We start from the raw sequence: 19,513 nt of genomic DNA, 5'->3' as shown, positions 1-19,513 counted from the left end.
CCATTCAAAGGGTCTACAGTAAAACTTGTTTAGTATGAACACAGATAAAGCGAATTCACGGATATAGCGATTTTTATTTTATTTTTTTATTTGTATTATTATTATTTTTTAATCCCTGGCAAATTTCTTAACAAATCCAAGAAAAATATTGCGGTCATAATGAACTTTGATATATGATTTACATATATAGTAAACTGATTTTCTGTATTGTAGAGTTTAAAGATATAGATTATTTAATTGTCACTTAATCATGTAAACATTCCTTCAGTAAAAACTCGGTTTTAGCGAAGTCGTTAAAGTATATAAAAGGAACAAGCAATTTGCATATGACTACCAAATATGTTCTGGGAGGTATTCAATACAAAATATTACATGGGGTACTAATTATTTCTCGGGTTTTTTTAAAGATACATTGAGGCAGCAGGCTAGTAATTCATGTTTTCATGTTTTCATGTCTTGTTGACAGTTCCATTACAAATGGAAAAGTATAGAACACAAATGGACAAGATTGAATATTGCAAATTTGACAAGCCATGCCAAAGAAATATACATCTTGTATTGTCAATCATCTTAGTTTATGTTAATTATGCACCTCATCAGAGCGAGACTTCCTATTATGAATTTATTTATAGCTCTGAATATTGAGGAAAATGACAAATAAAAACGCTTTTCTACAGAAAAAGAATTATTCAAAAGAAGTATTCAAACTTGTTTTGTGTGTGTGAGGGTGTGTGTGTATGTGTGTGTGTGTGTGTAAAATTCAATCTCTTAGCTATAATTCTATTTTGCAACAGATTACTGGTATTCAGGAATCCCCCTCCCCATTAAAACTCCGAGGCTATTTTTGAATAACTATACACATTCCATTTATTGCCACAAATAAAAATGTTAGGAAATATATACCAAAGTTTCCTAATCACTATCCTTACATTTGATAATACACAGGAATCGGTGTCAATCTGTACCGTGTTCTTGCTTGCACTGTTGCAAATTTTGACCAAAAACTTGATAAAGTTTCAGACATTGAATATCATATATTTTAGTTCACATTTTGTACTATAAAATAATTGATTTATAATGGTCTTAGTTATTTCAAATAATCAGAAGAAATCGTCGGACACTTGCAATAATAAGAAAATCATTCCCTGACCCCCCCCCCTTTTTTTTTGTTGTCCGAAGAAATTAAGATACAAGTAAGTCAGCATCTGCAATCAGAATTAGTGTATAAATATCATAATATAATAGAATCATATATTTTAACTCGCTGTATTTTTTTCCCTTCATATCTAAAAAATTTACAATGTATACGAAAATAACTATATTGAAATTTCTACCAACAAAAGTAGCTCAGGCACCTGACTGTAGATCATGATATGGACCCCCCATACTCTCATGCGCCAACACATTATGAGAATTTTCATATCTAAGATAACTTTTAGAACTACAAATTCAGCAGGCTAACATATAACTGAAAGAAATCTCCATGCATTTTTTTTTTAGTTCTATAAGTGGCGGTGGTGGTCGGGAGGGGGTCCATTTCTTACCACCTTCGAAGCCTCTTACCGTCATTCCTTATACCTTGTTCTAGAAGAAAATGTCGGTAACTGAGTGAACCCGACGACTCAGGCAGAATTGACACCTTTGTGAACGACTCAGTGTGAGTATACCCCCCCCTTTCTTCATTAAATTGGCACTAATGAGCGGCATAATCTGTAATAAACATACCATAACTTTGACATTTTTATATTGCTTAATATTAAAAGTGATTATTGATAAACAATTATTCGCTGTATGTCTGAATTGTATTCTAACTTTTAAAAAAATTCTTGAAAATTGTTCATATGGTACGCAATAACTTTGTTCATAATAAATTCCAGGTAGTTTTCACAACCAGACAGGTAGGAAAAAAATTACCATAAACATCAGAAATACACAATATACAAAAATTGTAATCTGTATGAATGTAGTCTGATCATCTAGTTCTAAAAAATAATAAGCTAAATATTTGAAAATTCTAACCAAAATGTCTCTCAGTTCATAAAGTCATACATGCATGTGCATTAACCCATTGCGTTTCTCATTATCATGATTATCCGAGTTAGTAGGGAAAAGTCTCTGAAAATCTATTTTTAGGAAACCTGAATTAGAAGCAACAGCTGTGCATTTTCTAACTGACTTTTTCTCAACAAATATATTTTTTTTATTTAAAAAAAATCAGACATTTTGTGAAAATTGTATTTAATAATTACGATTTTGGTACTTTAGTTCATCTATTTCCTTTAATTTCATGTTGTAATTTTTTTTTAACTTATGCGGTACAAAGGTAATCTTTTTCCAATATGTTTTTTAGCCTTGAAAAATAATGTATTAACCAAATTTAGATGCAGGAAATGGTTCTGAGTGTCATCGTTTAAGTAATTAAATTTAAAAAAGCTTTCCCTCTTGAAAAGTTCTGAACATATAGGGAAAGAGAGATAACTCTTTTAAAAAAATATTTGCGTTCAAGGGCATCAAAACGTTTGAATATCCTGCGCATGCGTACATCTGGTTTGAAATTCGTAAACGGATTGATGAATTAATGACATGTGAACCGAGGAAAGAGTAAAAGTTGTCGTACTTCTGTGAAATATATGTACAATTAACAGATAGTGTTAAATTTATAGAAGAATCATGGATATGGGAAGCCTTAAAGTTGGTGTCAATGTTGACATCCAACGAACTGACGGTAAGATTTCGTCTCGTCGGTCCCGTTGCTAACTCGTTTGAAAACAGGGGCAGACGAAATGAAAAAGGGTTCATTACAAGTTTGCATGACTAATTTCGTTGGAATTTAATAAAAGTTAATTGGGTTAGTGTAATCATTTCAAGGGTGGTTGAAAAGATGTATTTATTGCCAAAATAAAGAAATACAAATGTTCTAAATTTTGAATTTAAAGTTTGACTTTCAAAATTAAATGCATTACTTACCTGTTATTTATTCCTCGAGGATAAGATAAATAGCGCTGTAATTTAAAATTTCCTGAAATCATTTTATAAATAACAATCTAATCAACAACAGTGAAAAGATTTAAATTGAAACTTTTCTTGTTATTGTTAAACTCAACAGCATATTGTCAAAGATGTGTGGGTTAGTTGCACTATAAAAGATAGTGTAGATGTGTTTGTTTATCTTGTGGTTAAAAAAATTCTTTCATCTAAAAGTTTTATGTAACGAGAATTGTTGGATCAGCAGAGCCTTCGTTCATCTCTTTTAAATCAGATAGTGCATTTTTGTATTCAGAAAATACGAAATGTCTTGATACGAGTGCAGGAGAAGTAACAGTGGATTGGTATACAATACACTATGTATTCCTTGACAGTCTTTTAAGCATATTTTGTATATATTGATTAATTCAGTGGTGGTGCCAAAAAGAATCTAGTTTTGAATTATCTAGTTCACACACACTTACTTGTGGAAATATTCTGCGGAGTGATGTCTGATTTGACTTTTATTTCAAAAGGTGAAATAATTTTTTTAAAATTTTGGTATCAGATCCAAAAACTATTTGAAATTGCTCAGAACAAAACATGAACATAGTGATTTTCTGTGGAAATATATTTAGTTATTCAATCTGCGATAGTGAGATGAAGCCAAGCCATGTATGAAAATTATCAACCCAATATATTTCCATAAACAGTCATTAACAAACCTATTAAATGATTGATTTTCTTGAAGGTCTTATATGAGAGACATATAAATTAATCCCAGTATAGAAATGGTTAGGTGTTGGTCATGTTGCCGGATATAAATCTCACCTGCAGGACACAGAAATGTAGCTAGCAGTCACATTTTAAAACCAATAAAAGTGCAATATTTCAGTCCGGTCAGAATTTACAATTGATTTCACGCTATTTGTGGTGCTGATATTTTGATTTTAAATTGTAGGTCGCATACATTCTGCTGTTATAAGTGGTCTAAATCCAGAGGCAAAGAGTGTGACAGTGGAATGGTTCGAGAAAGGTGAAACTAAAGGGAAAGAGGTATGGACACAAACATTTTTATTTAAGAATAAGTTGATTAAACTAAAAAAAAATCAATACACATTTGAGAAAAAAGCAATTATATTTTTAACACTAAGGAATTTTGTGAAAAATATGACAGTTTTAATGATGAATTTTTCTGAAAACTGTAAATGCAACAATGCAAAAAATATATATTTTATTAATAGAAAGAGGATATCTATCTATCTATTTGACTTATTTTATTAATGCAAAATTCTAATGCATTTTATTCTACAATATGATGCATCAAACACTGTTAGAAACAATTTTCACTATATTTTTTTTTAGATTGAAATAGAGGCCATCTTTTCTTTGAATCCTGACTTAGCCCCTGCTCAGCCCCCTCCCAGTAATAGAGATATACAGTCTTCAAAGGTTTGTAGATTTTGTAGTTTGGGGTATTTTTATAGATAAAGTTTATTCCATGGTAGCTTTCTTGCAAGTTTCTATGCATTTTGTGAGAACAAAAGTGATGAATTATGCATTAGAAATTAAAACGTGTTGATTTTTTTTTTTAGAGTAGTAGAATTCCAAATGCTGGAGATGGCCCTAAAGCTGTCCGAAAAGGTAATATAAAGAAATAGTTCATGCAGAATGTAAGATAATTTTTTTCTTAATTTTTGAAGTCAGTACTGACTAATTTGTATTCTTAAAAAATTTTTACAAGTCCCCAAATTCTTCCTTGAAAACAAATTCTTGCTGTTTTTTTGTTTTTTTTTTTAAAGCTTTTATCATTATGTAACCAAAGGTATTTTCAGTGAAGATTTTATTTTATTTGTAATGTTATTGAAATGAATTCTTACTGTTGACCCTCACAAAGGAAGATCTCTATGTATTACAGCACCGTCCTCCGCCAAATCACGACAGAGTTATGCAGCTAATTCTAGAGCATCAGTGCCAACCCAGAATGGCCACGCTGAACCCAAAAATGATCCAAAAGCACCCGCAGGAGGTATATTAATCTGATGAGCATCAATATATTTTTCATTGATTCAATGTTGAAGTAAAATTTCCTGGAAGAGAGTAAAAAATGGATTTATTGTTAAGCTGTCAATTATATTGACACAGTTATGTGTTGAGAGGGCTTTCTACTGAGTGTAGATTTATGGCTTTTCATACCTTGTAAAACTTTTGTCTCAAATTTGCAATATGAAAAAAAAACACATATGTAAATTTGTCTGCTTGCTGTGTTTTATATGATCACACATTTTGTCCAGCATGTAATTTATAATACCTGTACTTCATCCAAATGAGTTCTCTGAAACTTCCCTTATTAATTGTACATGAACATTATAAAGCATTTATTTTTAGAAATTCCAAAAGGTACTTTTCTTATTTGGGAATGGGGGGCTTTCATTGGCCACCATTAAAGACATTGAAGAGCCCCTAGTACTATGAAGTTTTTTTTTTCTTATTTTAGCTCGCAGAAAATCCAACTGTGTTAAAGAAGTTGAAAAAATTCAACAAAAGCGAGATGAGAGGAGGGCCAAACACTTAGCAATCAAAGAACAGAATGAGTCCAATTTTGATACGTCAGATCCAAACTGGGAGTTCCAGGCCATGATAAAGTGAGTGATCTACCTCTTTTCAGAATTTTCTCCACCCCCACCCCCCATCAGTGCACACACTGACACATATTCACTTTTACACAAATAGAAATTAAAGGGGACTTACTGAATTGATGTTACATGTCTTAGTGCTTCTTTTGAAGAGGTATATTAACTCACTTTCATTAGATTATGTCTCTCTGACCCAAGAACATTAAATCACTTTGCATTCTATTTCATAGTAATAGATCAGTACAGTAGTAGAAATATTCAAATGCAGTCAAAAAAGAAAAGAAAAGAAATACGGAGAAAAAGTTTTTATCTTCTAAAAAGGAAATTGAAGAAAGATGGAGACATTTTACAGACTTTGAAAAATGAGTATATTTTGCTACAATGAACAAAACTGGTGATAGAAATCAATTGAAATGTTGATTAGGTTTGGATAAGTTTACATTAAATGATTGGAAATAGAGCAAGGTATGGTAGGATCAATTATTAATGGATTATTGATTGGATGAGGTGCCGTCATTGGTTCCTTAATCAATATATGTAACATGTAGCTCACTATATGATATGAACTATCTTATATTGCTGATCTTTTGCTAGGTAAGGCTTTTTCGTGGTTAATTTCATCTCGGTGATGACAATAAAATTTTGTTTTAAGAAACAAGAAGTTAAAACTGAGTCTGTTTGATTAGGCAACAGTTTAATTTTTAGCTCTACTGGTCAAAATTAATTTCATAAGAGCTTATGCGATAGTAATGCGTCCGGCGTCCGTCCGTCTGTCCGTCTGTCTGTGTTTCTGTCTGTAAACAATTTTTCAAAATGCTACTCCTCCTACAGTTTTGATCTGATTTCAATATAACTTGGCATATAAGTAGACTACACTAAGATACATCATTCTGTGTATCGGTTTTTGATTTCGACGAACGGTGTTGGCGTTGTTACTAAAAATAGAAATTTCTGTGAAATTCTTTCAAAATGCTACTCCTCCTACAGTTTTGGTCTGATTTCAATATAACTTGGCACACAAGTAGACTACACTAAGATACATAATTCTGTATATCGGTTTTTGATTTCGATGAACAGTGTTGGCGTTGTTACTAAAAATAGAAATTTCTGTAAAATTCATTCAAAATGCTACTCCTCCTACAGTTTTGATCTGATTTCAATATAACTTGGCATATAAGTAGACTACACTAAGATACATCATTCTGTGTATCGGTTTTTGATTTTGACGAACGGTGTTGGCGTTGTTACTAAAAATAGAAATTTCTGTGAAATTCTTTCAAAATGCTACTCCTCCTACAGTTTTGATCTGATTTCAATATATCTTGGCACACAAGTAGACTACACTAAGATACATCATTCTGTATATCGGTTTTTGATTTCGACGAACGGTGTTGGCGTTGTTACTAAAAATAGAAATTTCTGTGAAATTCTTTCAAAATGCTACTCCTCCTACAGTTTTGGTCTGATTTCAATATAAATTGGCACACAAGTAGACTACACTAAGATACATAATTCTGTGTATCGGTTTTTGATTTCGATGAACAGTGTTGGCGTTGTTACTAAAAATAGAAATTTCTGTAAAATTCATTCAAAATGCTACTCCTCCTACAGTTTTGATCTGATTTCAATATAACTTGGCATATAAGTAGACTACACTAAGATACATCATTCTGTGTATCGGTTAGTTGAACTTTGACGAAAACGGTGTTCGCGTTGTTACTAAAAATAGAAATTTCTGTGAAATTCTTTCAAAATGCTACTCCTCCTACAGTTTTGATCTGATTTCAATATAACTTGGCACACAAGTAGACTACACTAAGATACATAATTCTGTGTATCGGTTTTTGACTTCAATGAACATTATTACCTTGGTTAATAAAGATAGCAATTTCTGTTACTTTCAAAATGCTACTTCAAATACAGTTTTAGTCTGATTATAATATAATGTGGCATGCAAGATACTAAACTAAGAACATAAAGAGACTTATTCAAGGATCATTATTCTCCTTTTTGCTAGTGTAAATTTTCAATTCCCAACTGCTTAAGTACTTTCCTCTTCCTTTGCCATAAGTACAACCAGTAGAGCTTCAGTCTCGACAGAGACTTCTGGTTTTAAAAAGGGGGTCATTTTATTGAACAAAATTAATTTCATAGATAATTAAATATTCATTTAATTAGAATTTCAAGTTTCCAAGTGAAGCTTTTTACATGATATCATCTTGTATGAAGGGGTGGGGTTACATGTGTGTGTTTCTGGATGATAAAAATTAGGTTTGAAGTGATATGCTTTATCATTTTTCTTTTCAGTGTTTACTGGTAAATTGAGTTTTACTCATTTTCATTGCTTTATGGAAAATGTTAATATTCTGCATCTGTGATCTTAACATGAAATTGTAGTATTTAAAAAAAAAATCCTTACTTAAAAAAAGGAGGATATTTTTTAAAAATATTTTCATGCAGTTAATATACAGTTGAACTTCGTTATCTTGAACTCTGATATCTCAAATACCATGGATATATCAAAGTGATTTGGAAGTCCCAATCACATATTCTTTAAGTATTTTACTTCGATATCTCAAATCCTCTGATATCTCGAAGTTTTTTCTCAGTCCCATCAGGTTCGAGAGAGCGAAGTTTGACTGTATTTAACTTTTACATCATTTCATTCACTTGTATAGGTAAGATGAAGGTGTATTTTCTGTGTTTACATTTGACAGCGTTTGTTGTTTATTTTCCAGAGAATACAGAGCTGGTCTGGAATTTCGGCCACTGACTTCCTCCGATCCCATTGTCAATCATCAAATCTGTGTCTGTGTTAGGAAACGCCCACTGAACAAAAAAGGTAATTTACACCTTCAAATGGAGAGCAAATCTGTGTGCAGTGGATTTCACGGATAATTTTGTGTCAAATGTTACTCCTGGTTTCATCCATACATGTAGTATAATACATGCTTGAAATAATATAATGGTTTTTAAATTTTTTTCCATAAATAAAAAGTGTATTTTTATTATATTTTTATGTTAATAATGTAGGGGGTGGGGGGTTTAATATATAGTTTCTAAATTTAAATTTTTTCTAACATTCAGAAGTTACAAAGAAAGATGTGGATGTCTTAACTATTCCAAATAAAGAGTGTACTATTGTACATGAGCCTAAGTTAAAAGTAGACCTGACTAAGTACTTAGAAAACCAGACCTTCAGATTTGACTATGCATTTGATGAGAATTCCACAAATGAAATGGTTTACAGGTAAGAATTCTGAATTAGACTTTTACTTGATTGTAAAATACATAATATTGAATGAAGTGTAAATTGTTACAAATTTGCTGTTAAATATATACACATCAAGTAATGTATTGGAAGCCAGAAATTAGATTATCAGTTTTGTGTGTAAGTTGAAAAATTGAATTTAAAAACATGTATCCAGTTTAAAAAAGAAATTAAGCAACTAAATGAAATTTACATGTATCTTGTAGGTACACAGCAAAACCTCTGGTGGAGTGCATCTTTGAGGGAGGTATGGCTACCTGCTTTGCCTATGGTCAGACAGGGAGTGGGAAAACACATGTAAGTCATTGTCAAAAGTACATGTACATGATACTTGTACTACATGTAATTATTATTATGGAAAGCATTGTATCAACAACTTTGCTGGATTTGCTTTGATGTTCTCTGCCTGTTTACTTTAGTTACAATCTCTGGATAATTATCTATTTTAAATGTAACTTGACTTAAATATAAACATACTTGCCAACCTCCAGCATGTAAAAATCTGGTCATGACCAGATTTGGAAAGTAAAAAATCTGGTCATAACGCGTAACGACATTCACGACATATTTACCATGATTAAATTTTATACATATATAATACAAAGTATTTGTGTATTGAGAATTTTATTGAAAAAGGGTTCAATTTATAATGAAAAAAAAATTCATACAAAATTTGATAATATGATTAAATTTACATGTTAAAAAAGAGAATTGAAGGTTTCATATTTCAGTATTGACCTGAAGTAATGTGCATATATTTTTTTTTTTAAAAAAGCCTCTAAGTTTCTGCTAAATTTAAAAGTTAACCAATTTCAGTTTTGAAGTTATTTTTTCTCTCTCTTAATTAATTAACTACTGCAATATGTATTAAATGTGAAGTTAGGCCTACACTGTCTCCGATTACTTTATTTTATCGAGAATGAAAGTTCTTTCCAATATTCCTTGATATGTACATACCGGTAAATATTGTTTCTCTTTTGGTTCAATCAGAGACCTGTGTTTGGTTCAATTTGTTCCTGCTGGCCCAGATAACGATCTAGTTCTATCGGAAGCCATTTTAATTGACTTCAAACATTGATTTGTCAAATCAACACCCAGCTAATTGTTTACACCTGCACTGATAATTAATCCATCGGCATTGTTTACGTAGCAATTCTTCCTAAAAATAAAAATACTACATTATAAGGTCAAATGTCATTTTTCCTTATTCTATCTTCATACAATGGTATATTCAAAATGAAATTTGCCTTAACACGTTCTAGATTTCATAAAATCAAGTGACAGGTAGAACCTACCTCAGACAGCGATGTGTGTCCCAAGGGAAAGATAAATATGGAGTTAGGAAGGATAACTCCTATCTATAACCCGTTTCCGTGTATTAGTGGAGCATAACACAGAACATGAAAAAAGTGGGATGCATTTAAATTCAACATATTCACTATATTAGTATAATTCATAAGCAAATGTTGTAATAATTTTACTTAATGAAACTACACAGAACATGTCTGCCATGAAAATATATGACGTATGTAGAACAAAACTATAAACAACAGGGAGGTAATAAAACGACTAAACATCACCACTTCAATATACTTAAAAAATGGTCACTAAAAAGCGCTACCTCTGTTCAAACTGCAATTTTGCATAAAAATATCTAAACATATTTTGCACTGTTTAATTGATGGGTTAGCATAGGTTAGGCAGAAATACCCATGTAAATAATTTTTTTTCTAGTTGACAAATTCATAACACGTGCGTTTAGAATGATTTTTGTTAACATTTCAAGTTCTAACAGATAAAACCTGAGTAAGAATAGCTTTCTATGAACCTACAAAAATTATATTTACCTTGTTCGGACAATGTCATACGCCAGGGAAGTATTCCAAGTAGAACTCACGACCTGATGTTTTGTTTGTCTATTCAAGAGCACTATCAACAATACAGAACTTATGGTTATCGTTCTTTATCTCCCCCTAGCGGCCAGCAGAAATGCTAGTTTACGTAGATCTAAGCTTGGGTTGTAACTGGAAGTTAAAAGTGCAACCTAATTTATGAACCAAATCCGGAAATCGGGAGATTTTCGGGTTGTTCGCCAAAAATCCGGTGAAAAGCATGACCCGCCGGGTCATAAAAAATAATCGGGTTACGGGTTGAAAAATCGGGTGTGACCAGACGAAATCGGGTGAGTTGGCAACTATGTATAAACAGTGTTGAAGTGATTAGATTTTAAAATCATTAAATATTGCACTGCTGTAAATGACTATGTACTATGTATAATGTAATATTTCTTTATAGACAATGGGAGGAGATTTTTCATCTAAGGGTCAGCAGGACTGTGCAAAAGGAATTTACTGCTTAGCTGGTAAGTAAACATTCTATTTAGTGTGTCTGGTGGAAAACAGCTTCTGCTAATTCAAGGACACTACTGAATGTTTTATATTCATATATAGTGTGCTTAATGAAATCTAAACTAAATTGTGAAAAAAAAACTTCCAAGAAATATTATGCATGCTAATTGCCAAGTATAATATACATGTATTTACAGTGAGATAATCTGCTACACAGTGCTTGTACCTGTACATCCTTTTCATCTGCTGTAAAGTTTACTTAATCATTTTGTATTGCAGCTCGGGATGTTTTCAGACTTCTCAACACAAAATATAAAAAGTTGGAATTAACAGTTGGTGCAAGCTTTTTTGAAATATATAGTGGAAAGGTAATAATTCACTGTATCTCAGTGATTGGGAAGGCCAAAATGGTCAATGGGACTATAGCACAACTGTCAACATTTTTGATAGGCCATTTTGAAAATGAATGGGCCATCAATATAATCTGAAGGGCCATCTTAAGAAATAACAAAGTGACAAACAAATATGAAATACGAGAGAAAACACGGTTTTAATTAACTGAATCTGAATTTTAACTTATTCAATGCAGCAAATTTAAGGACCTCGCATAGAATATAATTGACCGGTATTTTGTGTTGAAATTACGATAGTTTTGAAAGGGAACAACCCTACCATACAAATAAATGAAGTAATTTACCTAATGTAAGTGCTTCGTTTAACCAGAAGTAATTTTTGACGGGGTTCAACCATTGAGATTTGTTGTTTTAAATTGACTTCATTTAAAATGAAGGTAAAACAAGTAAGAAAGTTGTACGCAAAATATTTCCAAATAACATCACAAAAAATTGAATGTGCACCTTGGCGCCATGATTGATTGATTTAATGTGCCATTTTTCACTTCATTGCGACTATGGCACATGGCGCAAGCCCTTCCCAATCACTGGTATCTATTTAATGATTTTTAATGTAATTGTATCTTCAAGTTATTTATGCTTTATTATAATTTGTTAAGTACTGTTCATGTAATAATTTAATCCTTTTCAAAATTTCATGCAAGTTTTTTTTTAAAGTAACGATTGTTTTTGACAGGTGTTCGATTTGCTCAATAAAAAATTGAAACTAAGAGTGCTAGAAGATGCCAAAGGACAAGTGAATGTAGTGGGACTAAAAGAGGAGCATATAGACAGTGCTGACGACGTGTTACGATTAATCCAGCACGGAAATAATGTACGGACATCAGGGACCACCTCAGCCAATCAGCACTCTTCTCGCTCACACGCTGTATTGCAGATTATTGTACGGAGAAAGTAAGTAAAGTTTTATATTTAAGATTTGTTTGATTAGGCCAACTTTAGGATAGTGTTTGTTTTCCCTCTCCTGACTCAGGATGAAAAAAATGGACTGTAGATGGGGAGGGAGGGGGGGGGAGGAGAATTTTTCCTCTGAAAGTTTCAGGTTCGTCATTGTTAGCCAGCTGGTCAGGAGTGGGCATCCAAACAAATTTTCAAGGATAGCCTGCGATATGATAGAATTTTTCTATTATAGTTTTTGATTATAAGAATCATTGAACGCAAATTCATTTTGTCGATATTATGCAATAAAGTTTCGGTCCATATGCATATAACACACTTTCATCTTTCATCTCGGATTATTCTTTTCTTTTTAGAAACTCAAATAAACTACATGGGAAGTTTTCATTGATAGATCTTGCAGGTATGTGTCCATGAAAATTCTTAAGTTTTTCATTTCCACCTCCACACACAGAAGTGCAAACAATAAAATTCCAAGTTCTTAAAGCAATTCTTAAATGCACCTACAGTGTCCATGTATATGAATTTTATCACAGGTAATGAACGTGGTGCTGATACCTCCAGTGCAGACAGACAAACTAGAATGGAGGGAGCCGAAATTAACAAAAGTCTTCTTGCTCTAAAGGTAAATGATAAGATCATTACATCTGTGTCATTATATTTAACATTCCACAGCTGTCTTATCCTGAATTTTTAGTCTGACTTGAAACAAATTTTTAAAAAAGATTATGAAAACAAGCAACATTTTTGTGGTGTTTGTTGAAAGTGAAACTCACTTACATTAATACAGATGTTAAAATTGAATGACAAATATATTTATCTTTGTTCAGTGTATGAAACATAATGACGTTTTCATCAACAGGAGTGTATCCGTGCTTTAAGCAGGAGAGGGGAATATCAGCCGTTCAGAGCCAGCAAGTTAACTCAGGTGCTCAGAGACTCCTTTATAGGAGACAACTCCAGGACTTGTATGGTGAGTTATGTTTCTTAGTCTAGCTTGAGTCTTCCCACTTTGAACATCCAAAGAATAAAATGAAGACTTCAAACTTGGATACTGTGGGATCATCATTGTTTGTAAGGGACTAATACTTAGGGATTTAACTTTGTCAGTGCATTGGTTCAATGAAAAATTGGTATATACATGTACAATTTAGCCTTAAAAACTACATCACCATGAACCAGCAAAAATTTTGACAGCCTAAAATCGTTTCACAGTAATTAATGGAAAACATTTAATGAATTTAAAATGAAACTTGATTAATGAATTATATATAACTTAAATACAAGTTTAATCCAGTGATTTCTATTGCTTTGACAGATTGCTATGGTTTCTCCTGGAATGTCATGCTGTGAACACACATTGAACACTCTACGATATGCAGACAGGTATATTATATTTTCTGACAGATATTTGTGGAGAACTTCTATACCCTGACTTAGTTTCTAGTGCCATTATCCATCAAATAATAAATTATTCTTTTAAAACAAATATTGAATTGATCAAAACCTGCATTCTTGCTTCCGGGTCATAAAACTTAAATGAGCTCACTTTTAATCTCAGTTTCACTTTTCCACTATTAATTCTTTTTGTAAAAGTGGGATTGAGATCAAAACCTGGTCATTTAAGTTATGTGGCCCAGAAAATTGATCCTAATATTTATTGGACAAGACAAAATTTTGAAAAATCAACTGGAAAAAAATGGTTTCCTTTGATTACAGAGTGAAGGAGCTTGGACCGGGAGGACCAGTGGAGGGAAAGCCTGCTGAGATAGCTCTGCCAAACAATATCAACTTTGGAGCCATGTCACCACAGAACAGTGACCTAGCCAAACTCAAGACCTCCAATGTAAGGCAGCTAGAGTAAACAGCTAGGGAATCTGCAAATGTGTAACGTGAAATCATTTATTTTTGAAAATTACAAATAACTGAAGAGTTTTACATAGACCATAAGGTGCAAAATATTAGAAAAATTTTTTTGAAAAAGCAAAACTTAAAGAGAATTTCACCATTTATCAATGATGTTTGATTTTTATCATTTTGAATGTTAGAACAGATATTTGTATAAGATCGGTCAAACGTTTCTGTCATTCATGGGATCTTGAAAATCCAGCAAACTTGTCACAAATTTGAAAAGATTATCTTTGTTTTGAAGCTTTCCTGTATATAATGCAAACAGATTGAGATGGTCTGTTCTCTTATTTTATAATTCTGTTTTTAGCAAGATGAGATTCCTGATGAGTTACTGACATTCCATGAAGCTGTCAACCACATGCAGGAAATGGAGGAAGAAATCATTGATGACCACAAAGCTCTAATAGAGGTCAGTGTAAAATCCAAAGAATTTCAATTTTGATGAAATTGTTTTTTTGATTCCTCTAAATTTAATTTATTGCATTGTGCTTAGTAGAACGATTGAAGAATAGGATCATTTATTAATACAAGTATTCATGCAAATTTAGTAACATGCTTTAATTTGGATCTATTTATGAATCTCCAGAATACACAGAAATGGCTAATAGAAGATAAGAAACTGGCAAAAAACTCTGATGAAGCTGACTATGATGTAGAAGGTAATTTTTTTTTTTTTTTTAATATGTATAGTTTTACATGGATACTTTTGAAAGTTACTAACTTGCCCAGGTTTTTATTCATCTGATTAAGAGCAAAAAAAAAAAAAATTAATCTTCACTTTTAATTATTATTATTATCTAAAAGGCACTGAGTCATTCTCAAACAAACTTAGGTAATGACAAGTTTGGCTTTCCAGAAAGCCTGAAATGTCATCTCTTTGGTATCAATAATGTCAAAGAAATAAAACAGAAAGGGAAATATTTTAATGCAATGAATATATGGATTATTACACATGAAGTTCCCAAATGACTTATTCAGCAAACTCCACAGTAAAGTACGCAGTTTCTTTTGGCCGCAGTATATATATAGAAAGCATGGACGTCTGCGAGAGAACCCAAGGCGATTTTTGGTGAAATTTCATTCTAGCGGTCTTTGTGCTTCTGGGTGTTTACAATTTACTTAAATTCAAATACTTTCCTTGAACTATATTTTCTTAACACAATACGGAATTATCAGCAATAATTATTATTCATTTAAAAGCAGCTAATCATTTAAGTTTGACAGGAATTAATTCAATAAATCCAATTACAGACTAAAAAATTTACATAAAATTAGCGTTGACCACTCTTCCTTCATTTTTTGCAGAATCTAATTGTAAGCTTGTTCTTTTGTGCGAGAACCAGTTTTCCCTTCGCGTCAACAAATCTATATATAGAAATCACGTCATTGTCAATTCTCCTTGTGTGGCTTACCAATTTAATAAGGCATAGTATTTAGGATCAATATATATACGACACACCGAAACTATAGATATTTATAAGCATCGTACTTCTTTTCTAAATTTTCCTTGGCTTTCAAATATGCCTAAACCGAAAGTAGATCACACACTCCTAAGCTAGTTCTTCTAAAAGAAAACCAGTTTACAGGCTACTTGGAACTCGGTAAAACATCGAGGACTCCCGAAAGATTAATGGAAGCTTACACTAGGACTTCACTTCCGGCATACAATCTTAATGTGTCATCTCCCGAGGGAGATGACAAAAAATATCTTTGAATGAAAAGATCCATTTTCTCCCTTCAGTGAAAGAGAAAATCTTTAATTTTTAGATATAATTAATACTGTAGAATGGCAAATAATCACAATGGTTTTAATTTCGCTATGTTCGCGATTTACCATTTTTCCATAAAATTAAACCCATCATGAATGTTATCATTAGTTTTGAAGTGCTTTTAATACGAAATTTTGAATCAATTGCTTTTAGCCTGAATTAAAACCATTGCAATTAACAGTTTTTGAGATATCGTGAAATTATAACACCGTGGAATTAAAACGACTTACAGTAAATCTGAAGTTTAATAACATTTTGTTGGAATAGTTTCTAAATATGAAAACAAAGAGTGTGACTTATGAGAGATTATGGTTCATTTTCTGTTTTTATAGAGTGGAAATGATGTACATACACAGTTGAAAAAAATAATTAAAATGTTTTTCCTTCATTTTCTTCAGCATATGCAAGGCAGTTAGATTCCCTTTTGGCAAAGAAAATCCAAACACTGACCAAACTGAGGGGTAAGATATTTCTCTAAATTTTTTTAATGAGGTCTTCATACATGTATCTGTATATTATATTTATTATATCACAAATAAAATTTGGTCATCTTGAATATGATTAATTGGATATCATGAAATTCTTCTCTTTTCTGAAGTTGAACAGTGGTAAAAATCTATGTTGTAATGACTATTTTTGCAATAAAACATTGATTGAGCAATTTTTATTGTGGACATGTCTGTTAAGGTATTAGAGAGGAAGATTTTTATTACAAGAGGGAATTATATATTTTTCTTTATTTTCAGAAAAAGTCGCCAGCTTCAGGAAAGAAATACAGGAGGAAGAGAATCTCAGTAAAAACATCAAGAGTAAGAAGAAATGAACCCCCGAGGCCATTAATCAGGAATCTTAACCACCGCGTACATCATGACAAGTCATCTTCAATAACTCACGAGGAGTACCGAGTATGCATGCCTGCTATCTGTGATATATTATTTTTTTTCTGCTTCCCAGGAGAGATTAGCTCACCAAGTACATATATACTGAGATCTAAGTACAGGTGTACTGAGATTTTTGTTTACAAGCTTTACACTGTGATGACAAAAAAAAATTAGCCTTGTAGACCAGTGTCCATTATAGAACAAATTTTTCTGTCTCTTTAACTCTCTCTTCTCTAGTTCTAGTCTTTGGAGGGTATATATGAACTTGCCAGCTGTTGTAAGGTCAGTGTTGTGTCCATCATAGAACTTAACTCATGAATGAAACGGCCACATCTGTATCATTAGTCTCATTGAAATCCACATTATTGTAATTGTTATACGGGGCACTCTTGGATGTCAAGTTGGTAAATAGGGAAGGGGGAAAGGAATATTTGAGTGTCAGAAAATTAATTATCGTAGTACAGGTTGAAATTTCACTAGTCATATTGAGATATTTTTCAGTTTATACAGAGTTGAAGGTTGTTTTTTTATTAGATTAAACAGACTTGTGTTGTTGATTATACATGTAGCCTGTTACCCTTGAAAATTATTACTGATACAAAGATAGAAAAATGAATGTTATGCATCGTTTATAAATGATGATTCAGTGTATCTTGCTGCTAATTTTTGCACATCTACCATGAATGCTGTATTTTCTGTGAAACTTTTAAATGCTATTCTTAATAATTTTTCAAGTACAAAATTCACTTCTCAATATGTGTTCATCCTTTGCTAAAGTCAATATTGCATTCTCTGTTATTTTGTAACTAACCCCAAAACACTAACTTGAATACTTTATGTTGAAGAGTTCATTGTTTACATGTGCAATAAAGAAAATATTGATGTACTGTATTTCTCTTCTTTTATACCTAACAAATGTCAAATGGAGAATATTTCTTTTTATTATGGATGCAAACTTGGTTGTGTTTTTGTTAATAGCAATGTTAATAAGCAAAACAGGATGTGTTTGATAAATGATTTTGTTGAAAATCATTTGTGGTGAAATCGTATTATTGTTAATCACGTCCATGACTGTAATTTTTCATTTCATGTACTGTTGATGCATGCACATTTACAATATGTATGACAGATTTTGTTGGTATTGTTTTGTGGTGAAAAATTTATTCTGTAATCACGTACAAAACTGTATTTTGTTATTTTATGATTTCATGTACATTATCATTTTCTTTTTATGTAAATATGTACATTTATTTAAAAGAACATTTCGTGTGTCCCATTTTCAGCATATGTAATGTATAAACTATATTGTAATTGACATGTTTGTAAATTAAATGCTTTGTAAATAATAACTTAGAAAGAACTCTATGGTTTTCAGTATGAACCCCAGACACAATTCTTAGAATCATATTCAGCATTATTATCCTGTATTATTTATTAACTCAGTAGATAGAAAGAAGTAGACTCATATGGGAGGGTGATTATCCTTAATACATGTATGTACACATATTTACAATTTCTTTTTATCTATTTTTTTCCCCAGCTCATTATTATATTTTAATAACTTACCTGTTAAATCTAGAGGAATTGAACTGAAATTTCCAAATTGGAACTGATGCATGAAATTTCATGTGAAATAATATTGTACCCATTGTAACCCTTTGGTAGGGGTTGTCATTTGTGAAATACTTGTAATATTATTTGTAGTCATTAATTTATAGGGATAAAATATAACAAAACATTTTCCAAATTTATGAATTGAATTTATATTTTTTTCCACCTGACATTCCAAGTAAGGTAATATTCATAAGTGTAGCCACTTCTTTAGTTATCTTCTACTGAAGACGTTATGAATTATTTTAAGTTTTGTAAATTTTTTTTCTCGAATTTCGAAGAAAATTCATTTTTTTTGTTTAAGATTCATGGATACTCTGACAAGAGAGATAACTCTGGATGACATGAATTTTTCAAGGTAAAACTGTATTTTACCCCGGCTTTTCCCTGCAAGCTATTTTACACTGTGTTTATTTTACCAAAATACATTTCTCTTAGAAAAGTTAAAGCAACCTTTTATAAATCCTGTTAAATAATATTATTAAATCTTTTCTTGAAGAGTATCCACATGAAAATTGGAGAAAGTACAAAAGGCATCTGTGATTTATTAACTACTTGAGTAAGAAATGTGATGAATCAAAAAAGGGTTATTTTTTAAGTGTGAAGAGTTGAAGAGCTTACTGAATTTAGCAACTCAAGAAGTGTAGACTGCTGTAAGAATTAAGGTCACAATGAATAAAGAATGAATAAAGATGCTTATTCTTTGTCATTATCAACCAGGTTTTTCTGTAAGAAAAATCCAATTATTATACCCCACGCAACAAGTTGTGTGAGGTGTAATGTTTTTTACCCGTCCATCAGTCAGTCCGTCA

General features: G+C 31.7%; 1 protein-coding gene across 1 annotated transcript; it reads left to right on the top strand.

Annotated features, from left to right (window-relative positions):
- The first annotated feature begins 2,530 nt into the window (after positions 1-2,530).
- Positions 2,531-19,395, top strand: LOC134242875 (kinesin-like protein KIF2A). The gene is made up of 21 exons (XM_062725075.1): positions 2,531-2,725; positions 3,926-4,020; positions 4,330-4,416; positions 4,560-4,608; positions 4,883-4,993; positions 5,462-5,609; positions 8,339-8,442; positions 8,688-8,850; positions 9,078-9,168; positions 11,167-11,233; positions 11,499-11,587; positions 12,309-12,526; positions 12,886-12,932; positions 13,066-13,154; positions 13,392-13,502; positions 13,848-13,915; positions 14,249-14,375; positions 14,748-14,849; positions 15,027-15,099; positions 16,608-16,670; positions 16,956-19,395. The coding sequence occupies exons 1-21, from the start codon at positions 2,671-2,673 to the stop codon at positions 17,030-17,032; spliced, it is 2,034 nt and encodes a 677-aa protein (XP_062581059.1). The 5' UTR covers positions 2,531-2,670; the 3' UTR covers positions 17,033-19,395.
- Positions 19,396-19,513: the final 118 nt, after the last annotated feature.

The sequence above is a fragment of the Saccostrea cucullata genome, unplaced genomic scaffold (assembly GCF_032062105.1).
Source record: "Saccostrea cucullata isolate Sc308-1 unplaced genomic scaffold, CSIRO_AGI_Scuc_v1 ctg1721, whole genome shotgun sequence".
Lineage (NCBI taxonomy): Eukaryota > Metazoa > Mollusca > Bivalvia > Ostreida > Ostreidae > Saccostrea > Saccostrea cuccullata.
This window is presented reverse-complemented; position numbering and strand designations above follow the sequence as displayed.